Here is a 15,730-nt window from a genome sequence, read left to right as displayed (position 1 = left end):
TTCATTGTCTGCAGGTGGCTGAAGATCAAAGGCATGGAGGCTTTCTGTGCCCACACCTAACAGCTGCAAGGTCGGGAACAAATGGGTGGGTGAAGGAAGACGGCCATGTTGTATTTACGAGTGGATCAAGTGAAACATGTTAAGGTTGCCTATCCATGTGGAACAGCCACCGGCTCTGGGCAGCTGGAGTGTGACCCAGCGCAGGCCCTTAGCATGACCTCCTCCTCACCCCTGCTCCTCATGTGGCCTCTCATCTGCACACCTGGGTATCCCACACATCTTCAGCCCTCTCTGCCAGCAGGCTCAATGTATTCAAGAAAATACTTACATGGATACTTCGCATATAGGCCTTGCTTACTAAATTAGTAAATATTATTTTACCTATATTGTATTGTAGTATATTGAATATAGTATATTATTCACTAAAAAACTGTCAACAAGCCCAAGAATGTTTGAGGAGAGAGCCAAGGAACGTTTGCCTGTCATTGTATTTTTCCTTTTATTTATGGAGTGCCTTTCTTCTTGGCTGGACTACATAGAGGCCTTTCTCCAAAGGAAAGGAAAGTATACTTACTTTAAAAATAACCCAGAGCAACAAACAACAGTTTTTATATCTTGGTCCATCAGGATGACAACATCCCTCACTATTTCGTGAAAAGAAAAGCCCATGAATCCAAATGCAGGCTATCCCAGAACACAGTAATAACATCTATTTCTTAACAAATGTCAGTAGTCAGATAGTGACAACGTAAACTCAAGGCTCTTAAACTCAAGAATGCTTTGGCACTATTGAGGTAGATTCCCCATGCCCTGGTGCCCATCTCAGCTGGAAAAGCAGAGCATTAGAAAGGATACAAACCCAGGAGGTGCCCAGGGACCCTCAGAGGTGACATCTCTTCTCTCTGGTATCGGAAACTTGTGGTCAATCCTTATGTACCCAAGGTCTTATCACATTGGCATCTAGACACAGTCTTACATTCCCAGCAGGGCTATTCAGTGGCCTGACCCACATCTCTAGACTCTGATGTTTGTGTCAGAAATGTCTCAGCTGCTACAATCACATCAGCAGTAAAAGAGGCATAATTTATATCCAAGTTTATAGACCATCTATATCACTGAGTTTCTCTCCTGCTGAATGTGACAGGTTCTGTCAACTTTTATCCTTCCCCGAGGCCAGCAGAAGGTTCTGGAGCCCTCTGGGATATACATATTGCTATATAAGTCTTCTTTATGGCCTTCACCTCTACCCAAGCCATACCCAACTCCCATTCCACTGGTTCTGAGTACAGGAGTCATGCTGCCTGCCCCTACAACTCACCTTCCCAACACCCGCTCACAAGAGCTCCCAGGGTCCAGGATACAGCATTCTCAGATGCTAACCCATATCCCCATCCTACTCTTCTTTTTATAAATCTCAGTGTAGCATCATCCTGGAGTGAAAAAGCAATATAAATAAGCATTTGATCAAAGACTTGACTTGAAAACTATAATGATCATCTATTCAGAAAGTAAAGCAAATGAAAACCCTGCTGATTGCCTGCAACCATGGGTATGGTATGTTAAGAGGCAAAAGGACAATCCCAAGTGGTTCTATTACTAATTAAAAAAAAGTTAGCCTTCAACTCAAGAAGTTTATAACAGCATCATAAGACAAACCTGAAAATGTAGAAATACACAAAGCCATAAAATATTAGAATTACAAGCTGGGCGGTGGTGGCGCACGCCTTTAATCCCAGCACTCGGGAGGCAGAGCCAGGTGGATCTCTGTGAGTTCGAGGCCAGCCTGGGCTACCAAGTGAGCTCCAGGAAAGGCGCAAAACTACACAGAGAAACCCTGTCTCGAAAAACCAAAAAAAAAAAATAAAAAAAATATTAGAATTACAATATAGATTAATATCTGCATCCTTGAAAAATAAAACAAAATAAAATCAGCAAACCTACCCATGATAGGTAACCCACACCAGTTGTCCCAGCACTAGGGATGCCAAGGCAGGAGGATGGCTACAAATTCAAGGCCAGCCTGTGTTACACAGCAAAGAAAAATGTAGATTAGGGGACAGAGGACCGACAGGGACCACAGGACTATAATTAAAATAAAAAAAATCATGTCATGAGAGCCCCAAAAGGATTAGAGAAAAACTGGTTCAGAAAGTTTTTCAACTTTGAAAATGAATTTTTTAAAGAATTTTTTCAATTTTTACAAAATCCATAAACCTGTAAGTTGCCGCAGCTAAATGAACCCCAGGTAAGATGAAGCCAAAGGAATCCAGGTCGAGGCCCACGAGTTAGTTCCTTGCTTTGGCTCGTAGTTTGAGTTGTGCATCAGCATCAGGGAAGTGCGGTAGAGAGTTCGGCTGTGGCTGTGGAAGCAGCAGGATGACGCAGATGCTCACAGTGTGTCCGCTCCCCCAGCCCCTTGATTCAGCCTGGGGCTCACACTCAGCCTCATCCCCTCTCCTCTCCTGGAAACATCGTCGCCTCTGCCCAGAGATGCGTCTACAGGAACAATCAGCACAGCAAATCAAACTTGGGACAACAAAAGGCAAAGTCCTGAGTATAGATGTTGTTAGAATGTTCCCTGGTGTGCTCACAGCCTGGGTTCACAGTACCTGCAGTGGTCGCCCACGCCTGGAATCCCAGCACTCGGGAGGCAGATGCAAAAGGACCAGGGAATCAAAATCATCCTCCTTAGCTAGAAGTCTGAGGCCTGCCTAGGCTACACAAGACACTTTTCTTTAAATAAGAAAATTTAGCCGGGCGGTGGTGGCGCACGCCTTTAATCCCAGCACTCGGGAGGCAGAGCCAGGCAGATCTCTGTGAGTTCGAGGCCAGCCTGGGCTACCAAGTGAGTTCCAGGAAAGGTGCAAAGCTACACAGAGAAACCCTGTCTCGAAAAACCAAAAAAAAAAAAAAAAAAAAAAAAAAGAAAATTTAAAGCAGTGAGAGATAAATACCACACATGTGGGGAAAACTGTTCAAGCCGTTTCAGTGACACTGGATTGTGAGGCCGTGGAGGCCACAAGAAAGTCACACATCACTTTTGAAGGAAGAAGACTGTCTGTCAGTCTATATCCAGAGATACCCTTCAGGAATGGCAGGCACTTCAGAATGAAAACCAGCAGATTTACCCTAAAGACTAAAGATAGATGAAGGAATGTCTTCAGTGAGGGGAGAAGGGGCCTTGACATATCCAGAGAACAGAGCAAGAAGAAAATGAGAAGCATAATTACAAGAAATAGTCCTTCCCTTGGGCATTCTTATTTATTTATTCGTCATCCTTTGCCAGTTTCCTGCATGTATATAGTGAATTTCAGTCATTTTCATCCCTCATTTCCTCTTGTAGACTTTATAAGTTGTATCTGATGGTTGAAACAACATTAAGAATACCATTCCCCTGATTTGAATATTATATAGTGAACACCTATATGGAAACAAAATCATGCATTTCAAGATATGCACAACTGATGGGTTTCAACTAAGCTTTTAATTTAAAAGAAATAAAAATTAAATAAAAAAGAAAGAGGTAGTCATATTAGTGTCAAGTTAAGTCAACTTGAAAGGAAAATGAATTAACAGGGACCAAATGCAACATAACATAATAATAAACATCTCAATTCGCCCAAGGCTAACACCAAATAACAGCAGAAAGATACAGAAAATATAAAACATTTTAAGATCCGGAGATAGGGTTCAGTGGTTAAGAGCACTGGCTACTCTTCCAGAGGACCCAGCACTCACATAGCAGCTCACAAACGTCTATAATTCCAGTTCCAGAGGATCCCATGCCATCTTCTGGCCTCTGAGACTACCAGACATGTACATGGCACACAGACATACATGCAGACAAAATACTCAAACACATAAAATAAAAAGAATTTTTAAATATTCAAGTAGTTTGAATGTATCTTTTTAAAAAGGACACTTACCATACAACTTAGTCAACACATCCCTTGACATCAGTCAAGGAGAAATTAATAGTTCTATCTACACAAAGCCCTGTACAACAATATTGATAGCAACTCTATTTTTAATAGCACAATGTTAGAAACAACCAAAATGTCCCTCCATGGGTGAATGTTTAAATGACCATCAAATACTACTTGGCACCAAGGACTAGATTACTGATATATACTCAGTAACTTAAATGGGTCTCCTAACCTTGTGGTGATTGTGCTTTTAAAGGGCCCATTTCATAAGGACATACCCACATGAAGGTAATTTGAATAAATGTGTGTTTTTTTTATAAATCTGATTTTTAAAAGGACTTATACGATATCGAGTGTATCATTTACAAAACAACAAAGTTTGGGAGGTGCGAACAGATCAGTATTTGCCGGGCATTGGTGTGACTGGGGCAGAGGCAGAGAAGAAGCTATGGTTCTGAGAGGGGGCATAGGTAGAGCCCGGAGATGGAACCCTCTTGTGTCGGCAGGAATCCAGGCTTGTACCCATGTTGTGCCGTTGTTATTTTCTGGTTTGACATTTTGATCCATCTTATTACCTAAAACGTAACTACTTGGAAAACCTGGGTGGAGGACACATAGAAGGTCACTGTACTATTTTTACAGTGTCCAATGAGTCACTAATCATCACAAAATGCAATTTTTTTTAATAGTCAGAGGCTGAAGAGATGCCTCAGCGGTTAAAAGCAAGAGTTAAGAGTTTGGGTCTTGGCCGGGCAGTTGTGATGTGCCTTTAATACCAGCACTCAGGAGGCAGAGGCAGATGGCTCTCTCTGAGTTCAAGGCCAGCCTGGGCTACAGAGTGAGTTCCAGGAAAGGCACCAAAGCTACACAGAGAAACCCTGCCTCAAAAAACCAAAAACTAATAATAATAATAATAATAATAATAATAATAATAATAATAATAAAGAGTTTGGGTCTCAACACCCACATCAGATAGCGTACAACTGCCTGTAATTCCATCTCCCAAGGATTCAATGATTTCTGGACTCTGCATGCACCCATACATATATGGCATTAGCACACACACACACAGACATACACTTAAAAAAAAATTAATCTTGAAGCCGGGCGGTGGTGGCACACGCCTTTAATCCCAGCACTCGGGAGGCAGAGGCAGGTGGATCTCTGTGAGTTTGAGACCAGCCTGGGCTACAGAGTGAGTTCCAGGAAAGGCGCAAAGCTACACAGTGAAACCCTGTCTCAAAAAAACCAATAAATGAATGAATGAATGAATGAATAAATAAATAAATTTAATCTTGAAATAATAAGCAGGCCGTGAGAGTGAGTCTGCTGTGTTTGCCCGCTTGTCTGCGTACCTGGGGTGGTGAAACCTCTGCTGGGTGTCCCTCTGTCTGCTCTAACTGGAGCCAGCCCCGCTTTCAGAGTGCTGACAGGATGCCGACTGTGATTCCCAGGCCTGTGTCCTGGCCCACAGCTGCTTCTCACTGCTACAATGCAACGAAACCCTCTGCTGTTTAAAAACTTCAGGTTAGTAGCAGTGTTTTCAAATCAGGAGGATTGCTAGAACCCCTGGACCGGGGGCTTCCTCTGCCAAGTCTGAACATCTTATTCCACTGGACTCTTACATCTGTATAGCCAAGAGACAAGCCCAAAAAGACCCTCCAGTCTTGCAGCTTCCCCCCAGGAGCCCAGGGTCCCAGATTATACTGTTGGACATCAGGCATCGTGCCTGCTTACTTCACTCTTCTGTGCTGCTTGCCATACCCTGTAATATCAGGTTTTCAATTCTCAACCTGGAATGCAAATGGTAGCTTAATGGAATCCTTGGGCATCCCCAAAGCATGAGAAAAAGAAAGTGTGTGTGTGCGTGTGTGTGTGTGTGTGTGTGTGTGTGTGTGTGTCTGTGTCTGTGTGTGTGTGTCTGTGTGTGTGTGTCTGTGTGTGTGTGTGTGTGTCTGTGTGTGTGTGTCTGTGTCTGTGTGTCTGTGTCTGTGTGCGTGTGTGTGTGTGTGTGTGTGTATGTGTGTGTGTGTCTGTGTCTGTGTCTGTGTCTGTGTGTCTATGTGTGTCCCTCTGTATGACTTGGATAATCTAATGCTGAGCATTCCCTCTGCAATGCCTGTGGATACCCATCCATGCTGAGCTATGCTAAGCTTTCATAATCCAAAGACTTCTCTTTCAGTTTTGAGGGGCTTTGTTTTGTTTGGGTATTTTTGTTTTGTTTTGTTTTGTTGTTGTTGTTTTGTTTGTTTGTTTGTTTGTTTAAAGGAGGAGGTTGTTTGGGTTTTTGTTTTGTTTGAGACCCAAGCCAGCCTTACACTTGTGATCCTCCTGCCTCTTCCTCCTGAGTGTTGGGGTTATAGGTGTGCACCACCCTTCCAGCTAATACAAAGGTGATTCCACAATCTCAGATGCATTTCCATGTCTTCAGAGTCAGTGGCCCCATGGTCTTGAAACGGTCTAGGGTCCAGACCGTAGTAAAGTAGTATGATAAGAATCATCCAAAGTTGTGTCGTCATGCCAACCAGTGTCTGTGTGATCATTTCAGGAAAACTTCTGCTGAGTCAACATTTCACGTGCATGTTTACATATATGTGGGCATACAGAGGGTATGTGTGTATGCACATGTGTGTGCATGCTTGTGGAGGCCAAGGGTTGATACCAGGTAGCTTCTTTGATGGCTCTTACTTTATTTACTGAGGCAGGGTCTCTCACTGAACCTAGAGCTTGTTAGTTTGGCTGATCTAGCTGGCTAGCTTGCTAGAGGATGCCAGCTCTGCCTCTCAAGTGCTGAGATTGCAGGTAGACCACTGCACCTGTCCAGCTTTTATATGGATCCTTGCAGATCCAGACTTGGGTCTTCAGGCTTGCTTGCCAAGTGCTTTATCTACTCAGACCGCTTAGCCTCCTTTTCACAGTACCCCTGATAAACATAGCAATCAGTTGTGTACTGGCATTTTCAACTTGTGATTTTAAGTGTACCAAGCCTGTAGTCGCCTTTCAGAAAAGTTTTTCAGATTTTTTTTTCAGCTTCTGAATTCTGTAACTCCAAAATCTTCCTGGCTCCTCTGAGCCAATTCTTCTTTTAGTGTTCATCTGTAGGAGTGACTGTCTTATGTAGATGGTCTTATTGCTGTGAAGAGACACCATGACCACAGCAACTCTTATAAAGGAAAGCATTTAATCGTGGTGGCTTACAGTTCAGAAATTTAGTCCATTATCATCATAGCAGGAAGCAAGGCAGCATGCAGGCAGACATGGTGCTGGAGAAGAAGCTGAGAGTTCTTACATCTTAACTCATAGGCAACAGGAAGTGGTCTGAGACACTAGGCCACTATATGAGATCTCAAAGCCCGCCTCTACAGTGACACACTTCCTCCGACAAGCCATACCTTCTCCAACAAAGCCACACCTCCTAATAGTGCCACTCCCTTTGGGGGCTATCACTTGTTCTGTCCCCCTCACTGCCATCCCAGCAGAGGCAAAGCAGCTGCATGCACTCAGGGCTACGGAAGTCACTGGCAGCTGGCCAGGGTGACCAGGTGTTCCCCAGGGATCCTTGCAAAGACCACTTAGGAGAGCTCTATGTGGAACAGGAATAGATGAGTGGATCTCTCAGCCTGACAACTAGCTAGCTGAGTCCTTCCAAGCCCTGCCCTAGACATGGGTGTTTTCTGGCTATACCCGAGATCAGAGGAGCGTGAACACCAAATGCTCCTTGCCTCCTCTGGAGTTACATCCAGATAAACTCATCGTAAGTTGAAAACAGTATAGATCGTTACCATATTAACTCTACAAGCACTATCAAACTGTAGAGTCTTGGTTATTTCTCCTTGTGGTAACACTGCTGCTGGATCCAGCATCACAAATCACAAGCCCAGGGAAAGATCCAAATTCAGCATTTCACATGGAGTTTCTCATGATTGCAGACTACTGTCACACCACCTTTAAATCCAAACCCTGAAGTCAAACAGCCATCATAAAAGGGCTGTCTGTGTATTCACTCCTTGCCCCAGAAGTATTGTGAGCCTCTCAACTCTCACAAGCCAAGCGTGAAGAAAAATATGAGTCCTTGGTTCCCCCAGATATTTTTAAAAGTAAAATAGTCATGCCAATAAAGTTGCCATTTTTAATCGGTTTCCAGTTTAAGGTAGAGAGACATAGACTTGAAAGGCTGTACTGCCAACCTATTTCCGATCAGTGGTTGTATTGTCATCATCGTGTACTGGTGTGTCTCACCCTTGGAGATGAGTGATAAAGGAAGGCAGCATGTGATTGTATAATGGGTGTGTCCCCAGAAATGAAAGCCCCTCTTTTCAAAAGACAGCGCTTCACCCATGGTACAAGAAGCCACGGGGAGTTCCACCCACCTCAAGGCCTCTGCTACACTTGCACGGTCTATATAATGTGGATTCAAACAAGTTACAGGTACTGATGAAGGGGATTGACCATAATTTTATAAAACTGATCAGAATGATCTTCGTTCGTCTTTATTTCCTGGTCTTTAGCAAATGTCATCCTAGAGGATGACACGGAGACCCACTCTGTGGTTGCTGTCTGTTCCCACCATCTTCTCAATGATGAAGAAGCTTCTGGGCTATGTGTAGCCTTGCCCTTTGTATGTTTCTGTTGGTGGTGTTGTGAGGGGGGTGGGGAAGGGAGACGGAGAGAGAGAGAACCCCAGTGTTTTAGGGGGTCAACCAAAAAAAAACTATTAATGTGGATCCCCAATGTTCATATTCAGCTGAATTCAAGCCCCAAACCCCTTCCATTGATAGTAGCCATCTCTATTCAGTCAACTGGAAGGTAGGTTTTTATTCATGAGGAAAAGATACTATTTAGTCCCTTGAACATGAATTATCTTGTTTCCTCTCCATCTCAAAATCCCAGATTCCTCCCTCAATGCCAGATAGCAGGGACAGGGTGGAAACCAGATCTCTTCAGCTGAGGCAAGGCACGACCCTGCAGATGTTGTCTAGTGTTAACGAATTCAGGCAGATAGTGTGTGTGGACCATGACATTGGCAGGAACACATGAAAACCGCTAGGGATGTTCGTGTTCAAACTCCAGTGTGCCCTAACTCTGCCATTCAGAAAAGTGCTCTTTATTGGTGGATTTCCCTGGGATGGTTTCTTTTCTTGTGGTTTCTGTAAGAGAGAAGCAGAGACTCTAGTATTTCCCTCCTCCCAGCCCCCACAGAGGGGAATTTATGAGATTTCCCTTAGGCAAAGCATTCTGAGATTTAAGGGATGGATAAAAGGAACCCTTTACCATGCCCAGGCTCCTTGGCACTTGAGGCCGTAAACTCTAAGGAGCCCCCAAGCCTTGTCCTTCATGGAAGTTCAGTCCTATAGAAGCCATGGTCACAGTTGGGAAGTGGAGAACAGATGGTTGGTGATTCAACACCTCAAGTGACCGGCATTTTCTGAGAGTAGAGCTTGACTTCAGAGAGACACATCCAGGAATGTTTTAGTTCAGCTACATAGACAGCCTAGAAAAGGTAGAATAATCTGTGAGTACTGGCATTTTCTTTTTGACTCTTTGGTGGAGTTGTGATAGCTGGATTTTTGTCTTTTACTCTTTGAAAGTGTGGATCAAATTTTCCCGTTGTCATTAAGCATACCGGGATGGTGTGCCAGATGCCAGCACATGTGTGACTGTTGGGTGTCAGCTGGAGATGCCGTTTCTGTAAGAACCACTGTTCTAGGGGTGATGTTTTTAAATGTAGAACATATAAACATGTTTGTGGAGGATCATCAGTTCTTTCCTGAAGGACTCAAAGGCTTCTGTTCACACACCATGCCAGCATCCATAACGACTACAGCACTAGACTCTACAGTGAGAAAAAAAAAAAAAAAAGAATGGAACGAAGCACGCCCTTTAGCTTTTGACAGTCCCAAATTCTGTGGATGCTTCCAGCTGGCCATGAGACAGCAGACCCCTGTGGGTCTTCCTGGCAGCCCTCTTGCCATCCGGCATGTCCCTCTAAAGCAAAGATAAAGTTATTTTTGACAGTTTGCGAAATATTTTGAGGTTTGGGGGTTTTCTTGAATTTGTGTAGGTGTTTAGAATCAGAGATGCATTTGGAAAAAAAAAATTCTCAGAACAGCAGCAACATTGAGCTAAGTGCAGGGCTGGCATACCACCTTCTTCTGAAGTAGCCACACATCTAACCAGTGCCCAGTGACCAAAGGGACTGTTCATTCTGAGTTTATTTCTGGGTCTGATGTTGTCTGGTTTTGACTGCTTTGGGCCTTGATGGTTTGCCCTAATGAGTCCAGGTCCTGGTTGACAGATGTGTGTAGTCTGTGCCTCCCCTTGCCTTCCTTCGCCAGGATGGCGGCCTGCTGGTGTTTCCTGTTTGCTCATTTGGCTTTCTTTCCCTTTCCTTCCTGGGGGGCCCGGTGGCCTGGCAGCTCCGTGGTCCAGCAGGCCAACTGCAGAGGTTCCGTGCCATCCAGCAAGGGCAGCAGCAGCGGCAGCGGCGGCAGCGGCAGCAGCAGCAGCTCTTCCAGCGACTCGGACAGCAGCTCCGGATCCGACTCGGAGACCGAGAGCAGCTCCAGTGAGAGCGAGGGCAGCAAGCCTCCACACTGCTCCAGCCCCGAGGTAGGCAGCTGCCGCTGGCTCGGGCGCGGGCTCCAAGGCCAGCAAGTCCCCAGCCCTGGCTTTCCTCCTGCCTGCCTACCCACCTTCCTGCTGTCCCCCAGCCTGGAACAAGCTGACGGGCTGTGGGGCTCTGCTCTGTTCCCCGCTGGGTCCCCTCCTCTCTGTCTCCTGATGACACTGCTTCCTTTCAAATACAGAGCATCAGCTTTTACTGTCTAAAAAAAAATCTCTGTTTGGCTTCCAGAAATTTCCACATATGCTATAAACATCACTGACAGGAAATAACCCATGGCTGGGGTCTCCCCCTCAGGGTCATCCCAGGCAATAACCAGGCAGAGAAGTTTGTCGCTTGGGAAGTGTGACCACCCATAAATCACAGGCCAGAGAGTTTTATGCATTGGGCATGCTTAGAATCCTACCTTTCTGCCGTTTGTCACGGATCAGAAGAACAAGGGCTATAAATATTAATAAAACCTCCCTTACTGTGTTTTCTTTGTGAAAATATAAAGGGGAAAATTAGCATCCACCTACAAATAATAATGAAACCTTTTACAGCTGTGATCGGTATCTAAGGGGAAGATTTAGGTGCCTCGTATAAAAACATTATAAGGTACCAATAAAAAACATTGCTGTTTCTACTTTCAGTGGAAAGGGGGAAATTAAACAGTAATTCAGAGCCCAGAGATTCTTGGGTGAGGGCCGAGAACCAGGTCCTCAGGCCTGTGGAGCCAATAGGGCAGGCTTTGGTTTCTAAATAATGAATAAAACTGTTTTCTTCTTGAGAATGTAAACAGTTGACATCACTGTGGATTGTGGGGTAAAGGCTTTGCTAACTATCCTCTGTGCCATCGGAGGGGCCAAGATCCTAAACAGGTTCCAGGACGTGAAGGCCAATGCACTCGTGAAAAGTCCAGCCGTGGAAAGGGAGCACCTTGTAGGGCATGCACACCCGGTGTGTACCTGGGCCACACCCGCAAAGAGTTCTGTTCCCTTTCCAAGTTCACGGAGCGCTCCTCACACCCGTGCAAGCTTTTGTTTTATGTCCCCACAACCCTTCTTTGCTCTCCAGCACCTTTCTGCATGGTGGCAAAGCTCTCCGTCCGTCCGTCCATTCATCCTAGAATATGCCTTCTGTCCGGTGCCTGCTCTCTTTTCCACAGAGTTCCCGCCTGTCTGCCCAGCTGTCTGGGTGTCTCTGTATCTGCCTCTAGCGATAGCAACACGAACCTACTTATTTTACCCTGACTCTTCCCAGAAATTAAGCCACTATCCCATCCTCATTTCATTCATTCATTCATTCATTCATTCAGTATTAATTCAATCAATATGTGTTGATCATCAGACATAGTGCTTGGCTTGGCTTGGGAATATAACAGTTTACATGACAGAAAATGTCCTGTCTGCCCAGAGCTAACATTCCAACGGGAGTTATTTGAAATAGAAAAACACAGGAATTAAAGAGAATAAAATACAGAAGATAATTGAGTTTTATTTGTGTCCACCTAGCACTATAATTTGTTGAAAAAAAACCCAGGCTGTTGAATTATAAAGCATGCCAGAGCTAGGGTTATAGCCAGTGCTGGAGTACTTGACTAGCATGCACAAAGCCCCGGCTTCAATCTCTATTACCAGACAGGAAAAAGGAAAGAAAAGGGATATAGGGAAGGTGAAGGAAAGGGACTGCATCCCAGGCCAGTGCAAGAGCCAGGGTGAGGGTGAACTGAAAGAGGCAGGCTCTCTGATGTGCCTCCTATCCAGGTTTCATTTGGTGATGTCGGTTACGATCACAAGCGATGAGTCTTGTTTTCACACCGAAACAGGAATCCTAGGGCTCCCGAGTTGCCGAGAGTTCTGCTTGAGAGCAGCACTGCCCTTTGTAAAAGCATCATCGAGCCCGGGATTCTGGGCAGTGGATGGAGGGAGGCTCTTGTCACTTCTTTCTGAGAATCTCAGAAGTTCCTGGCTAACGAGGGGGGACCTTGGATGTTTAAGTTCTTAGAGAGCAGATGGGATTTCCACTTCCTTCTCTATGGAGGGAAGGCAGAAGCTGAGTGATGCCTTAACCACACTACCCAGAGTTCCTTTCTGCAGGCAAGGGATGATGCATGTACTTGTTGGGATAGGAGTCAGATTCTTAGCCTTTTTCCCCCGAGGTTAACACAGACACAGAGCCTGTAGGAACGAACAGTTTATAGTAGATGAACATCGCAGTGCTAGGTAGCAGCAAGACCCAGCTTCTCTTGGAGGTGGCTGGCCTAGACTGCCTGGCAGACAGCACGGAGCCCTGTATTAGAAGCCTCACGTGATAGGCCAGCTCCTAAGTCCACCGCCTTGAACAAATAGCCTTGGCCCTCACTTCTCCTCCAGACCATCCTTTCACAGGGAGCAGAGGAAGAGGAAGAACTCGTGTTCTGATGTCCTTATGTCCCTCCACTCGGCCAGAACTTCTCCCAGTGCCTCTACAAACCGAGACTCCTACAAACCATTCTGTATGGATAGGATGGCTGAAAGCCACTTCATCATATATGAATTGGAGGTTTTGGAGAGCTGGCACAGAAAAGCCGCTGTCCACATGTACATAGCTGTGAATCCCCTCTGGGTTGGCCTAGGCTGAGACTGTTCTCAGCCTCATTTCTTCCTCTTGGGCTTTCTCTCATGGGTTTTCCTGGCATTGGGTATATGCTCTCTCATGCCAGTGCGTCTCAGGGCTGCCTTTCCATGCAGCTTCCACACTGACAGTACACAGGGTTTCCTGGCCCAGGGTTGCCAGAGTCCCTACAGAAAGACCCTGGTCACATCATAGGAGTTCTTGGATGAAGCACGTGAACCTTGTGTGTTGATATTGGATACCTCCCGACGCTAGCTCTTGCTCTTGTAAGCTGCATTTTCCACTGTGGCCATTCCCTAGTGGATCTGAATCAGGCACCTCAGGGTCACGGGGCAGTGTGTGCTGTCAAGGATGAAGTGGGGGTGTTGGTGGAGAGTTTGTGTGTGAAGCAGACAGAAGACTAATCAGGGAAGAGAGCTCTGGTCATACAGAGAACACAGTGAGCTGCCAGGAAACAAATATAAACCTTGGGCAGAAGCCTCAATGATAACCTCAGGATTTGGGTATCCACAGCACATGGTGGTGGGCTGGAATCCGAAGTCTCAGGTTTTCCCTCCATATGATCACGTAAACGTCTTTTGAGCTTTCACGACCACAACGCCCCGCCCCCTTCCACTATGGCAGCTGCAGCTACAGCACTCTCCCTTCCATGAGGAACAAAGGATGGAGATGGAATAATAGTTCTTTCGTTGAGAGCAGAAGCATAGCCATCAAGCTTCCAGCCCTGGCGTTGACTGTTGGGAGACAATAAAAAAGAACTGGCCCTTGCCTAAAAGATGTGTGGACCATGTTGAGGCTACCCGTTATATGCCCATGAAACAAACACCAAAAGACTATGCTTTTGGGTACAGTAGAAGCCCACAGACATTGTCTGCCAAGACTCTGAAAAACATATACAAAGCTCTCATTTTAGGTTCAGGACTGACATTTCTCAAAAGAATGAGATCCCGTTCATGAGGGGGAAAAGGCAGCTACTGCAGAGAACCCTCTCTGTACACCTGGCAGAGCCTGGGAACCGTGCAGCCATGGTGTATCACTTAGCCTTTCTGAGCCTCATCTACAAATTAGAGACCCGCATTTCTTATCTGTAAAGATTAAATTGGGTGATATATGCAAAGTGGGAGGCATATTGTAGGTGCTCCAGCAATGATAAATGATTCCAAGATGATGGCTCTTGAATGCCAGTCTGGGAATTTGGATTTTGTCTAAGAGGCAATAGGAGGTTATTGTAGACCCTTGAGAAAGGGAATGTGATTTAGTGATGTGTTGAAAATGATACTTCAGACTGATTCATTCAGCTGTGAAGTACAAGGAGGGAAAAAATGACCCCAGAGTACATCTGGCAATGGGCCCATCCTAAGTGTATGAAATTTTACAATCCGCCATTAATGGTCCCACTCCGAAGTTCCAGTGTGACTCTCCCCACATGCAGCTGTGTTTAGGCTACAAACAGACTCCTGTGTTGTCGCACACAAGAGCTGTGGAAGCCAGCGGTGGATGGGGGACCTGGTGTCAAACAGCGACGGGTAGCATGAGTTCTGGGCTCCATCTAGGGATTGAGCCCTCTCTGCTACACAAATTTGTTCTTCAAGGCCACTCTGCTTCCGCACACCGCTCCCTTGGGGACGCTGAAGCATCACCCAGAGCATTTAGAGGAGACAGACTCAGAACCCATGGGTGGTTGTCATCAAATTAGCTTTCAGGGGGCTGGAGCCGCAGCGCAGTTGGTAGGCCGATTGCCTAGCATCCATGAGGCCCTGAGTTCAATCCCCAGGGGTATATAAATCCAGTGTGGTAGTTCACACTTGTAATCCCAGCCCTTGGGAGGTGGAAGATAGGGGGGTCAGAAGTTCAAGGCCATTCAAGGCTGCTTACTAAGTTCAAGGCCAGCCAGATTCTGTCTCAAAAAGAAGCTAAAAATAGCTTTCAGCTGCTCTTCAGAAGGTGCAGGAGCCCCCTTGGAAAGAAGATGTTCTGTGTCCCTTATCTTCCCACTTGCCACCATTGCGGTCTAAGCCAGGCATCCTCTTCAGGCTTCTCTTCTTCCCTTTCTCTGGAGAAGCCACAAAAAAGCAGAAAGTCGCATGTAACACTCAGAGGGAACCAGAAGATAACAGCTTGAGTACCCCTAATCCAAATGCGCTAAAATCTGCAATCTACTGAGTGCTGCCATGAGGCCACAGGTGGAAAACTCCATTCCAGGACACTTTGTTCCATGTACAAAGCTACCTTAAAAGCTGTACAAAATTGCCATCAAGAGCCTGGGAGATAACTCTAAGTGCCTGCTGCACAAGGCTGAGGAGCTGAGAACCCCATAAAGCCAGGCATGGTAGCTCATGTCTGAAATCCTAGGCCTTCTGTAGAGACGTGGGAAGCAGACACAGGAAAATCCATAGAAGGAATCTGGCTAGCCATGGGCAGCAGCAGACAATAGAGACCCTGCCTCCAACAAGGTAGCAGATGAGTACTGACACCTGAGGTTGTCTCTGACCTCCACGTGCATGCTGTGGTGGGTACGGAAACACACTCTGGCATGTATACACATCACACACACACACACACACACACACACACACACACACACCAT

General features: G+C 45.8%; 1 protein-coding gene across 3 annotated transcripts in view; it reads left to right on the top strand.

Annotated features, from left to right (window-relative positions):
- The window catches only part of Aff3 (AF4/FMR2 family member 3), a 481,117-nt gene that overhangs the window by 425,432 nt on the left and 39,955 nt on the right, over window positions 1-15,730 (top strand). For all 3 annotated transcript variants that reach the window (XM_037199903.1, XM_028865744.2, XM_028865743.2), the window contains one exon: window positions 10,343-10,535. In XM_037199903.1, coding sequence (XP_037055798.1) covers window positions 10,343-10,535 — 193 coding nt within the window. The remainder of the gene's footprint in view (window positions 1-10,342; window positions 10,536-15,730) is intronic.

The sequence above is a fragment of the Peromyscus leucopus genome, chromosome 16_21, assembly GCF_004664715.2.
Source record: "Peromyscus leucopus breed LL Stock chromosome 16_21, UCI_PerLeu_2.1, whole genome shotgun sequence".
NCBI classification, from domain to species: domain Eukaryota; kingdom Metazoa; phylum Chordata; class Mammalia; order Rodentia; family Cricetidae; genus Peromyscus; species Peromyscus leucopus.
The sequence above is the reverse complement of the archived record's forward strand: the minus strand, read 5'-3'. Positions and strand labels throughout refer to the sequence as shown.